At 44.3% G+C, this 12,410-nt stretch overlaps 1 protein-coding gene across 4 annotated transcripts in view; it reads left to right on the forward strand.

Annotated features, from left to right (window-relative positions):
- The window catches only part of MOB3B (MOB kinase activator 3B), a 239,896-nt gene that overhangs the window by 170,739 nt on the left and 56,747 nt on the right, over window positions 1-12,410 (forward strand). For all 4 annotated transcript variants that reach the window (XM_044939750.1, XM_044939748.2, XM_006067197.4 and 1 more), the window contains one exon: window positions 425-627. In XM_044939750.1, the coding sequence (XP_044795685.1) occupies window positions 425-627 (203 nt within the window). The remainder of the gene's footprint in view (window positions 1-424; window positions 628-12,410) is intronic.

The following is a 12,410-nucleotide window of genomic DNA, read 5'->3' on the forward strand; positions in this document are numbered from 1 at the left end:
CTCCCTGATACTCTGTGTCAGGAATGCCAGTCTCCCTGGAGCATCGCCCTCCTCCTGCCAGTTTTCCTACATTAAAGATAAGAGGAAAAAGAACTTTCCTGGGCTCTATGAAGTGGGAAAAGTAAAAAAGAATGCATGTTTCAAACTAAAAATCATTAATTCTGCATGTCTGTGTGTACCAAAAAGATACCACCAAAGAAGGAAACCTGACCCGCTTCCTTCAGTCTTTTTCCTGATTGTTGGCGTTTGAATTTAACACCATTCTGGCCACCTTTTCAGGCCGTGTCCAGTGCAGTTACCCACGTGGGGCGCATCTGCAGGCTGGCCCAGGAGACTAGTCCTGGGCTGGTCTCCTGCCTGAAGCATGTGCTCGGGGCCCGCCAGAGCATCTCCATCATGGTTTTTTCCCTTTTCCCTTCTCTAGGTGTTCCCTTCCCAAAGAACTTCCTGCAGATCTGCAAGAAGATCCTGTGCCGCCTCTTCCGGGTCTTTGTCCATGTCTACATCCACCACTTTGACCGGGTCATTGTGATGGGTGCCGAGGCCCACGTCAACACCTGCTACAAACACTTCTATTACTTTGTCACGGAGATGAACCTCATAGATCGCAAGGAGCTGGAGCCCTTGGTAAGTGCCCCGTGTAGTGGCCACACCCAGGTCACCCCAGGAGGTTGACCATTTGTCACAGAACACTGCCATGCCCCTGCTCTGATGGCCGGCTGCTAACTGGAAGATTGCAGAATTGGGCAGGATTTAGGGGTCAGGTAAAGGTCAGGATATGCCAAGATGTGCACACCATTCAGGGGCTGAGATTGTCATGGTTTGGGCCAGAGGGAGTAGCTTTTTGAAAAAAAAACAAAAAACAACTTTTTCTTTTTGAATATTTATTTGGCTACGTCTGGTTTCAGTTGCAGCATGCAGGCTTAGTTGCCCATGGATGTAGCATCTTAGTTCCCTGACCAGGGATCAAACCCTCATCCCACGCATTAGAAGGTGTATTCTTAACCACTGGACCACCAGGGAAGTCCCAAGAGTAGCTTTAATTCTCACTTACTTATTTAACCCCGTAAATGGGCATTTTGAGTTCTGTGTCATCTGCTACGGAGGTTTCCAAAGAAGGTAATAAACATTTCTTCAGTTGGTGAATAAATATTTAGCACCTACTGGGTGGCAGCTGCGAGACACACACAGTTAAGTTAAGCTGTCTTTGAGTAGCTTTTACTCCAGGGAGAAAGAGAGGGGAGCCCAAGATGAGAATACAGTGTCATGGGGACTTAGCTTTTTATACTGAACCTCTTGCAATGCAGTTTTAATGGAATATGTGAGAATTGAGAACACTTGGTTGAAAACACTTTACTCTTATTGTTTAGGCAAATGAGGAGTTCTTTTATTTTCTTTATAAGCCATCTTTACAGCTGGACTCAAACTGTGCTTTAGAAGTCAAGGCCCCTAAAAAACCCTGCATCTTTTGTAACACGTATCATACTATGGACACCCTCATCACAGCTATCTTTAACAGCTCTATTGAGTGCTGTCTTAGCCCGTATAATTACAGTGCTTTATGGAAAAATCATGCTTTTTCTCTAATACAGTTCAAAGTGGCAGTTTTGGTAAACATAACTGACAGAGTAACTAACTTTGATCCAAGTCCGCTTGAACAATGGCCAGACTGCAGGGGCCAGGCTAGTCTTTTGCTAGCCTGTCTTCCTTATTCTTTATGTACATTTTGTTTGTTTGTTTTCTCAAAGATTGATTGATTGACGGATCTAATTTTTTGACTGTGCTGGATCTTCATTGCTGCACTGGGGTTTTCTCTAGCTATGACAAGTGGGGGCTACTGCCTAATTCTGGTGCATGGGCTTCTCACGTTGCAGACTACAGGCTCTAGGCATGCGAGCTTCAGTGGTTGTGGCCCATGGGCTCATTAGTTGTGGCTCTCGGACTCTAGAACATGGACTCAGCTGCTCCCCAGCATGTGGGATCTTCCTGGAGTAGGGATTGAACCTATGTCCCCTGCTTTAGCAGGAGGATTCTTAACCACTGGCCCACCAGGGAAGTCTCACATGTTCTTAAAATATAGGTTATAATTTATGTCTGGTGAGGCCAACAGATCAAGAGATGATGCTATTAAAAAAACAGTTTGTTTTACTCACAGATCCCCAAAGAAGGGGGCACACCACAGCATGAGAACCATACAGGAAGGACACAGGTTGGAGGGAAAACATGGCACCTTTGTTGTGGTTTCCCTGGGAAGGAATGGGCGAGGCAGGGTAACAAGGCTAAACATGGACTGATTTGAATCATTTCAGAAGGTTCTGGGGCAAAGGGGCTGCCCCAAGCTGTTCACCTGGCCCTAGGGTGATGAGAGAAAAGGAATTTTAGCCCTAAGTGTGAGCAGCCATAGAGGAGGTGGTTTGGGGAGTGGGCCTTGGATTGGTTAGTTTGTATTGACTGGTGAGTAAACAGCTCGAGGATGAGTTGGTTACTATCTCTAGAAATTGGTGAGTCCTGATCAGGGCCATCCCTCCATTTTTAGCAAGGCCCCGGATATTAAAGAATCAAAATACAAAAACCAGAAGGCATGTTTAATGCATGTTTAGAGTTCCTGTATCTGGCAAAGAAGACACTAGGGAATGAACAGATGTTTTATACATCACTTTTAGAGTTTCTCAACTTGAAATCTATTATTAATATTGTGCTTTGGAATACATGGCAGAAAGCATATTTTCTGTGCATCACTCGAGTTCTGGAACAAAGCAAGACTTACTGGGTCTTGTGTTATATCACTGGCTAAAGCATTCACTTTCTTCATTTTCTTTCACAACCACTTTCTAGAAAGCTCTTGGCAGGAACTAAATTGTCTCCAAATTCAGTTGGACATGTGGTGTGGAAAGAAGCTAAAACATATCATGATGGAGTTTTGCTCATTTGTAGAAAGGCTATTTTGAGTAAACAGAAAAGGTTGTGCAAATAGCAAAGGGAGTTAAAAGCTTGGAAGGAATTGATAAAGCTAGTTTCAGGAAATGTCTAGGACAGAATGGACAGGGGTGGGTGAATGAAGAGACTAGAGCAAGCACTCTCATCTCCAAAATATAGGTCTGCTTCCGGGGAGTTTGGTTCACTTTTGTTCAGTTGATATGTTCAGGTGGAGGGGGACACCTTCCCTAAAGGTGCTCTTAGAGGAAGAGATTCTTCCCAACACCCATGTTTGGGTTTCTCTGAGCCAAAGGAGCAGAAACACCATTTGGAGAGAGGAGAATGTTAATTTCTTCTTTACGTATGGAAATATGAAGGTCATTGTAAGATAGAATTGAGTGTAAGCTAATAAGTAGAGGGAATTACACCTGACAGTTCAGCGGTTAGGACTCGGTGATTTCACTGCCAGGGCCCAGGTTCATTTCCTGCTCAGGTGCTAGGAACCCTCATTGCCAGGTCTGGTGAAGAGTTCAACAATAGGCCACCCCACGTGCTGTTATTGAACTCAGCCTCATTCAGTTCAGTATAGTCACTCAGTTGTGTCTCTTTGTGAGCCCATGGACTGCAGCAAGCCTGGCCTCCCTGTCCTTCACCAACTCCAGGAGCTTGCTCAAACTCCTGTCCGTTGAGTCAGTGATGCCACCCAACCCTCTCATCCTTTGTCGTCCCCTTCTCCTCCTGCCTTCAATCTTTCTCAGTATCAGGGTCTTTTCCAATGAGTCAATTCTTCACCTCAGGTGGCCAAGTTATTGGAGTTTTAGTTTAAGCATCAGTCCTTCCAATGAATATTTAAGACTGATTTCCTTTAAGATTGGTTGGATCTCCTTGCAGTCCAAGGGACTCTCAAGAGTCCTCTCCAACACCACAGTTCAAAAGCATCAGTTCTTGAATGATCAGCTTTCTTTATAGTCCAACTCTCACATCCATACATGACTACTGGAAAAACCATAGCTTTGACTAGACTTACTTTTGTCGGCAAAGTTGTCTCTGCTTTTTAATATGCTGTCTAGGTTGGTCATAGCTTTTCTTCCAAGGAGCAAGCGTCTTTTAATTTCATGCCTGCAGTCACCATCCACAGTGATTTTGGAGCCCAAGAAAATAAAGTCTGTCACTGTTTCCATCGTTTCCCCATCTATTTGCCATCAAGTGATGGGATTGAATGCCATGATCTTAGTTTTTGAATGTTGAGTTTTAAGCCAGCTTTTTCACTTCCTCTTTCAGTTTCATCAAGAGGCTCTTTAGTTCCTCTTTGCTTTCTGCCATAAGGGTGGTGTCATCTGCATATCTGAGGTTATTCGTATTTCTCCCAGCAATCGTGATTCCAGCTTATGTTTCTTCCAGCCCAGGGTTTCTCATGATGTACTCTGCATATAAGCTAAATAAGCAGGGTGACAATGTACAACCTTGCTGCTGCTGCTAAGTCACTTCAGTTGTGTCCGACTCTGTGCAACCCCATAGACGGCAGCCCACCAGGCTCCCCGATCCCTGGGATTCTCCAGGCAATATACAACCTTGATGTACTCCTTTCCCAATTTGGAACCAGTCCGTTGGTCCATGTTCAGTTATAACTATGACTTCTTGACTTGCATACAGATTTCCCAGGAGGCAGGTCAGGTGGTCCGATATTCCCATCTCTTTAAGAATTTTCCACAGTTTGTTGTGATCCACACAGTTAAAGGCTTTGGCATAGTCAATAAAGCAAAAGTAAATTTTTTCTGAGATATTTGATCTCTGGTTCCTCTGCCTTTTCTAAATCCAGCTTGAACATCTGGTAGTTCCCGGTTCACGTATGGAAGCCTGGCTTGGAGAATTTTGAGCATTACTTTACTAGCAAGTGAGATGAGTGCAATTGCGCAATAGTTTGAGCATTCTTTGGCATTGCCTTTCTTTGGGATTGGAATGAAAACTGACCTTTTCCAGTCCTGTGGCCACTGCTGAGTTTTCCAAATTTGCTGGCATATTGAGTGCAGCACTTTCACAGCATCATCTTTTAGGATTTAAAATAGCTCAACTGGAATTCCATCCCCTCCACTAGCTTTGTTCATACTGATGCTTCCTAAGGCCCATTTGACTTCGCATTCCAGGATGTCTGGCTCTAGCTGAACGATCACACCATTATGGTTATCTGAGTCATGAAGGTCTTTTTTGTATAGTTCTTCTGTGTATTGACACCTATTTTTAGTATCTTCTGCTTCTGTTAGGTCCATACCGTTTCTTTTCTTTATTGTGCCCATCTTTGCATGCAATGTTCACTTGGTTTCTCTAAGTTTCTTGATGAGAGCTCTAGTCTTTCCCTTTCTATTGTTTCATTAACAGTGCCCCAAAGTCTCTGAGCCACCTGTCTTACTAGTCTCTTATGGTCCAGGAAAATATTCCCTCATAGTGTGTCTTCACACATCTAGAGTTACACTAGTACAATCATTGATCTCTTATAGAACTATATATCATCATTATATCAGACATTCAGTTACACATATGGTAATGCAAGAAACAACAATTTTGTAAAGCAGGCAATATAAAAAACAAGTTAGCAGATGAGTGAGGTCATAAGTAAAAATATGAGTCAAGAACTTTGCTCCCCAGAAATAAAACAAACCAAAAAAAACCAAGCAAGTAGAGAAAACTTTCCTTTGCATCAGCACACTCTCAGTTACAGCAGACCCTTGAACAACACAAGTTCAAACTGCATATAAAGTCCACTTATACGCAGGCTTTCCTGGTGGCTCAGATGTTAAAGAATCTGCTTGCAGTGTGGGAGACCTGGGATCGATCCCTGAGTGGGAAGATCCCCTGGAGAAGGGAATGGCACCCCACTCCAGTATTCTTGCCTAGAGAATCCCATGGACAGGGGATCCTGTTGGGCTACAGTCCATGGAGTCGCAAAGAGTTGGACACGGCTGAGAAACTAACACTAACTATGCCTGATATACTGTATTACTGCACCATCCAAGGTTGGTTGAATCTGTGGATGCAGACCCATAGATACAGAGGAAACTTGGTCATGGAGGGCCTAACTATACACGAGACTCAGATTTTCAACAGCACAAAGGGTTGGGTCCCCTTACCCTCACATTGTTCAAGGGTCAACTGTATTTTCTACAACTGAAGAAGGGCCCCAGGGATTTGAACACCCAACAGTGCCAGGTGCTTGAAATCTGAGTCACAGAAAGGCCTGGGACAACCCAGTGTTCTAGAGAAGAGCCTCTCTGGGGGAATGGGGAACAAAGAGTGATTGGATTGACCAGGAATTATTAACAGTGGTTGTGAGCAAGAAGGAACATCAGTTTTCTTCCCAGAAGTTTATAGTTCTTTAAATTCTGCTTGAAACAGTAGCCTTCTTACCTGTTTTGTTAATTTTAATTACAGGGAGATTAATTGCAATGCTTGTACATATTGATAACAAGTGCTTTTAATGCTTAACTGTCTGAAATTAGGTATTCATTTCCCACAAACCAAAACCTACAAAGTAACAGAAAATGATATTGAGGGTGTTTCTAAAGACAGTCATTATATATTTTCAGTCTGGATACTTAGCACAGTTCAGGATCCATTAAGAATACTGCACTGTGGATTGTTATTACTGAAATGAGCATTTTCAATAATTAACAGTGCTTGAACAACGAACTTCCAATTCTACTATTGCCAGTTATTAATTTAATATTAATTATTAATTTAATGTTTAATAATTTTATGATTTAATATGTTGACATTAAAATCAGTCATATTATATCAAATGAACACATTTTATTTGATTTGCATATATCAATTACCCTAGATATGCAAAGCAAGTTACCCAGATGTTCTTATTGTATAAAAAAGATAAGTTTTTGAGAATTGACAAATGCAGTCTAAAAAATATAATGAATCTCACTCATTTTCTGGCCTTTAAAGGATTATGAAGGAGTCAGGCATTTGGCTTCCTGTTCTAGTGCATTCTTTAGAATCGAATGCAGCTAGAGGCCAGAAGGGCAGCACTTGTCCAGCCAGTTTCCTTTTGAATATCAGCAGTCCCAGAGTTCCCACACCTCCAGTGGGACATTCCTAATGTCGCGCCTTGGGATTCCACAGTGTAGAACACTTAAACCCCACCTCGTGTTTCTTTCTGCCATGTTTCCGCCATGCACAGCCACACTCCTCTGCACCCAGAGCCCACTGTGTTGCTTTGTCTGCTGTGGGCCAGCTACCCCGCACGGGTTGTGTTGAGGGCCCAGCATCCCACAATGGTAGGAGGTTCAGTCTCAGACTGCTTAAGGACAAGGATCAGACTCTCTGGGTTCAAGCCCTGAACCATTCATTCACCAACTTGCAATCTTGAGCAAGGCTTTTCAAAGCCTCATTTTACTCATTTGAAAAATAGGTATATATTAATAGAATTGCTGATTCAGATGGTAAAGAATCTGCCTGCAATGTGGGAAACCCCAGTTCAACCCCTGGGCTGAGAAGATGCCCTGGAGGAGGAAATGGCAACCCATTCCAGTATTCTTGCCTGGAAAATTCCATGGATGGAGGAGCCTGGCGGTCTACAGTCCATGTGATCAAAAAGAGTTGGACACAACTGAGCGACTACACTTTCACTTTCAAAATTTAAACAGGTTAGGTGCTTAAGAAACTTGATAGGTGCTTAAGAAATATTGGCTGTTGAATGAGATAATGAATGTACAGTAACAATAACGGTAAGTTGCTCAGTCGTGTCCGACTCTTTGCGACCCTATGCACTATAGCCCACCAGGCTCCTCCCTCCATGGGATTCTCCAGGCAAGAGTACTGGAGTGGGTTGCCATTTCCTTCTCCAGGGGATCTTCCCGACCTGGGGATTGAACCCGGGTCTCCCGCATTCCAGGCAGATGCTTTAACCTCTGAGCCACCAGGGAAGCCAGTGACCAGCACATAGTAAGCAGAGTTACCCTAATTCTGCCTTCCCCGGCTCTCATGGCCTTTTGCCGTCCTGGGGACTCCTCAGTAGCCTTGTAACAGATATAGTTCATTGTATTTGTATCAGCGTCTTCCGTGGCTTGTCAGCTCTTCGAGTTGATGTTGTTGATGTTGCCAAGTACATAATAGATGTTTAATGTGGCTTTTTTTCTCTTTCTTTTTTATTTTTTAAATTATGATAGTATGAGAACACATTTACAGGAGACTTGGAAAATACAGAACAAGGTTACATTTAGTTCCACTAAATATTACAATTATTTTTTTAAGTAGATAAATTAAGATTTTTAGTTGGAGTTTTAATATCAAACTCTTGAAAATTAATAGAATGAATATACAGTGAAGTGGAAGGATATAGTAGACCTGAAAAGCGCCATGAACCACTTCAACATAATTAAGATTTATACAATTTTCACACAACAATAGGATACAAATTCTACTCAAGTTCCCATAGGCTGTAAACCAGGACACACTGGAACATATCCAGGTACATAAAACAAGGTGCAAAAATTTCATAGTCTAGTGGTATTGAAAAGTAGAGACATCATTTTGCCAAAAAAGATCCATAGCATCAAAGCTATGGTTTTCCAGTAGTCAGGTCCAGATATGAGAGGTGAACCGTAAAGAAGTCTAAGCGCCAAAGAATTGATGCTTTTGAACTGTGGTCCTGGAGAAGACTCGAGAGACACTGGGACAGCAAGGAAAGCAAACCAGTCAATCCTAAAGGAAATCAATATTCATTGAAAGGATTGTTGCTGAAGCTCCAACAGTTTGGTCACCTGATGCCAAGAGCCAACACATTAGAAAAGACCCTGATGCTGAGAAAGATTGAGGGCAAGAGAAGAAGGGAGCGACAGAGGATGAGATGGTTGGATGGCATCATTGATTCACTGGGCATGAGTTTAAGCAAACTCCAGGAGATAGTGAAGGACAGTGAAGCCTGGTGTGCTGCAGTTCATGAGGTTGCAAAGATTCGGACACAACTTAGTGACTGAACAACAAAAACAGAAGTATTGGAATCATACAGAGTCTTTTCACTTATCACTGTGGAATTATTAATATGTTAGAAATCAATATCAAAAGATGTTTGAAAATAACCTGTTTATTTTCAAGTGACATTTTCCAAGAGAGATCTTTGACTTAGCCACTGAAGATGCTTAATGTGGTTTTGAATCAGGAAGAGTCCCTGGAGGATGAGGCCCCTCCGTTTAAAGGGGTTACACACCATCATTCCTTTTCTGGTGCCACCCTCATCTCAGAACATGCCTGCAGACCTCCACTTATCCACTGTTGGAAATAAAGCTTCATCCTACCGAGTTAGTAGTTGAGATCAAAAGCAAAATGAAGTGTAGAGCACTGAAGAGAGAGATGCGAATCCTTAGTATCAGGTCTGCTAGAGAACGATGGAACCTCAATTCCCGGTCAGTTCTCTGATCTAGACCCCAATTATAGCTCCTGGGAGGATGTCAAACACTCTCGCACTGTATGTCCTGGTGGGCCAGGTCTACAGTGATGCAGTCTCCTGGGTTTATCACAAAAAATCCTGGGAAAACCCTCCATCCCTGGTGAGGGGGGACAGTAGGCCACTCTGTCAGGCCTCCAAGTGGGAATACAATTGGGATTCAGAAGCAGGGAAGAGGTCACCCTGGCAGCCCAGTGAAGAAGGCCAGCACGTCCGCCTGTGCACAGGGTCTGCCTCACGGCTCCCATTGGGACCCGCTGATCAGCAGCAGCCTGGGAACTGGGGACACACGGGATTTCATTGAGTCTCCAGGAGGGAAGGGAGGCTGGAGCATTGACAGATATGACAAATGATTCTGTTCTCCTGTAAAGGCAACAGCTGAAGATGATTTGAATTCGAGCAAGTTCACAGTCAAGGAAATGAGCCCAAATGAAGCTGGTAATTAGCAAATGGGCCAGGCGCTGATTGAATAAGCAGGCTGCTGGCTGGCCGGGCTGCCTGGGAGTCAGCTGACAGAATGGCGCTAATCAGGTGCAGTCATTAGCCAGCACCGGGAGCAACAGTGTTTTGATAGCTTTTCACTAAAGACAAAAGCAGACTCGGAGAGGGCTGTTAGCCATGCAGAAGCTGGTGAATAAAGAACAGAGGAGGGAGGAGGAGGAGAGAGGTTGGCGAGGCAGGCAGGAAAGACAGGAGTGTCCTTGTTCATCCTGATGACCTGCTCACCCCTGGGTGACCTTGGTCCAGCACTTTCACCATCTCTCTCCAGGGCTCCATTGCCTTATTTCTAACAATGATTATACCGTCACCTACCTTGTAGAGGTGCTGCCACGAAACCAAGTGTTAGCACAGGGCTGTTCTGTTACTTTATAGCAGAGCTTCCCAGGTGAGGCTAGTGGTAAAGAATCTGCCTGCCAATGCAGGAGACACAAGAGATGCATTGATCCCTGGGTCGGGAAGATCCCCTGGAGGAGGAAATGACAACCCACTCCAGTATTCTTGCCTGGGAAATCCCATGGATGGAGGAGCCTGGAGGGCTACAGTCCATGGGGCTGCAAAGAGTCAGACATGACTGAGCGCCTGAGAACACTTGGGCCATGAGTCTGCATGCGTGCCAAGTCGCTTCAGTTGTGTCTGACTCTGTGTAACTTTATGGACAACAGCCTGCCAGGCTCCTCTGTCCATGGGCCGTAGGAGCTTTTACATTAAGTCAGTGTTTCTCAATAGGAGTCCACACACGGCTGCATCAGAATTTGTTGGAGGTGATATTTTAAAATGGACTTACCCAAGCCTCACCCCAGATACACCAAAACAGAATCATTGAGGTTAGTGCCCAGGACCAAGCACCCTAGGTCTCCATTACAAACTTTTGAAAAATAGATAGCCATGTATTTATTTGGCTGTGCTGGGCCTTAGTTGCTGCACATGGAATCTTTAGTTGCAGCACGCAAAGTCTCAGCTGTAGCATGTGGGATCTAGTTTGCTGAGCAGGGATCAAACCCTGGTACCCTGCACTGGGAGCTCAAGGGTCTTAGCCACTGGAATCCCAGGGAAGTTCCTCCCTCTCAAATACAATGTGCATATGAATCAACTGGGCATCTCACCACAGTGCAGATTCTGATTCTGTGCCCCTGATAAACACTCGGTTCATTTTGCCCTCAGGTGATCTCAGTGCTCCTCTGAGGGAGGGGGGCAAGACTCTAGATGACAATTACTCTCAAATTAGGAAAATTCTCTTGTTAGCACATCATCTCTTCTCCTGGAGGATGGGGGTGGCTAGCTCAGTGAGGTGGGAAAGTCAAGCCAAGAAGAAAAATCTAAGGATCTGTTTTGGCCAAGAATATTCCTCAGGATATTGATCCCAAGAACTGATCAGTGAAAAATGGATTTTCTTTTCTTGATCAAATGAGTTTACAAAATGCTGTATCACCCTCACCCTTTGAAGACCCAAGATTTACAGAGCAAAGGGCTTGCGAAGTCATCCAGTGGAGAAACTGGTTTGGTTTTCTGTAGCACCATCCCCACTCCCAATTTAATTGCATTTGGCTGCTGAAATTTTTTTTTTCCTAATATTTATTTATTTGGCTGCATCAGGCCTTAGTTGGAGCACTGAGGATCTTCGCTGTGTGTCATGGGGGATCTTTCGTTGTGGCGCACAGGACTCTCTAGTCGTGGTATGCTCCGGGGCGCTAGGGCTCAGTAGCTGTGGCATGTGGGCTCAGTTGCTCCACGGCATGTGCGATCTTAGTTCCCAGACCAGGGATTGAACCCATGTCCCTTGCATTGCAAGGCAGATTCTTAACCACTGGACCTCCAGGGAAGTCCTGGAAATTTTTTGTTATTACTCATTAACATCTCATGGAGATGGTGACCCAAGGAACAAACTGGGGGTGACACTGTTTCTTTGTGAGGTGTTTCTCGATTTTGAGTGTTCCCTCCTGGCCTCCACCCTGGCCCCAAGCCCACCCCCACCACTGCTGATGGGGTGAGGAAGAAAGAAGACTTAGAGAGGGAGATGGGAAGTAAATAAAGGTCCTCATACAGGAGGGCCTCAGGGGAAAAAAGTAACTCAGCCTCATCCCTTCTCACTCCTCAGCCCTCCCACTTCACCGTGTGACACCCCATCATTCAGTTGTCACTATGTGCATGGCACACACTCATTTTCAAGAAATAAACAATAGCTCAATTTCTTGAGTTCCACATGTTTCATTACAGTCTTTACATGTGTTATTCCATCTGCTTCCTATACTCGTTATCTTTAGTTCAAACAGGCATGGTGGGCGATTTCTCAACATCCAACCCATGTTCTTCTCCACCCCTCATTACTCTCCTTACTGCCATCTTATCACCCCCAAGCTTCCCCAACTCTCCCAGTTTGTAGGCAGTGACTCTTGGCTGACGATTGAGATTCATGCACCAAGTGATTTTAGGCTTCAGCCACCAACGCTGCTTGAAAAATGGGTGCTTTAGGACCAGATGGAAGAACAGCAGTTTGCAGGCCAAAGACTTGGAAAGCCTTGTCTCATACAGACCCAGCACGCCT

The sequence above is a fragment of the Bubalus bubalis genome, chromosome 3 (assembly GCF_019923935.1).
Source record: "Bubalus bubalis isolate 160015118507 breed Murrah chromosome 3, NDDB_SH_1, whole genome shotgun sequence".
NCBI lineage: Eukaryota > Metazoa > Chordata > Mammalia > Artiodactyla > Bovidae > Bubalus > Bubalus bubalis.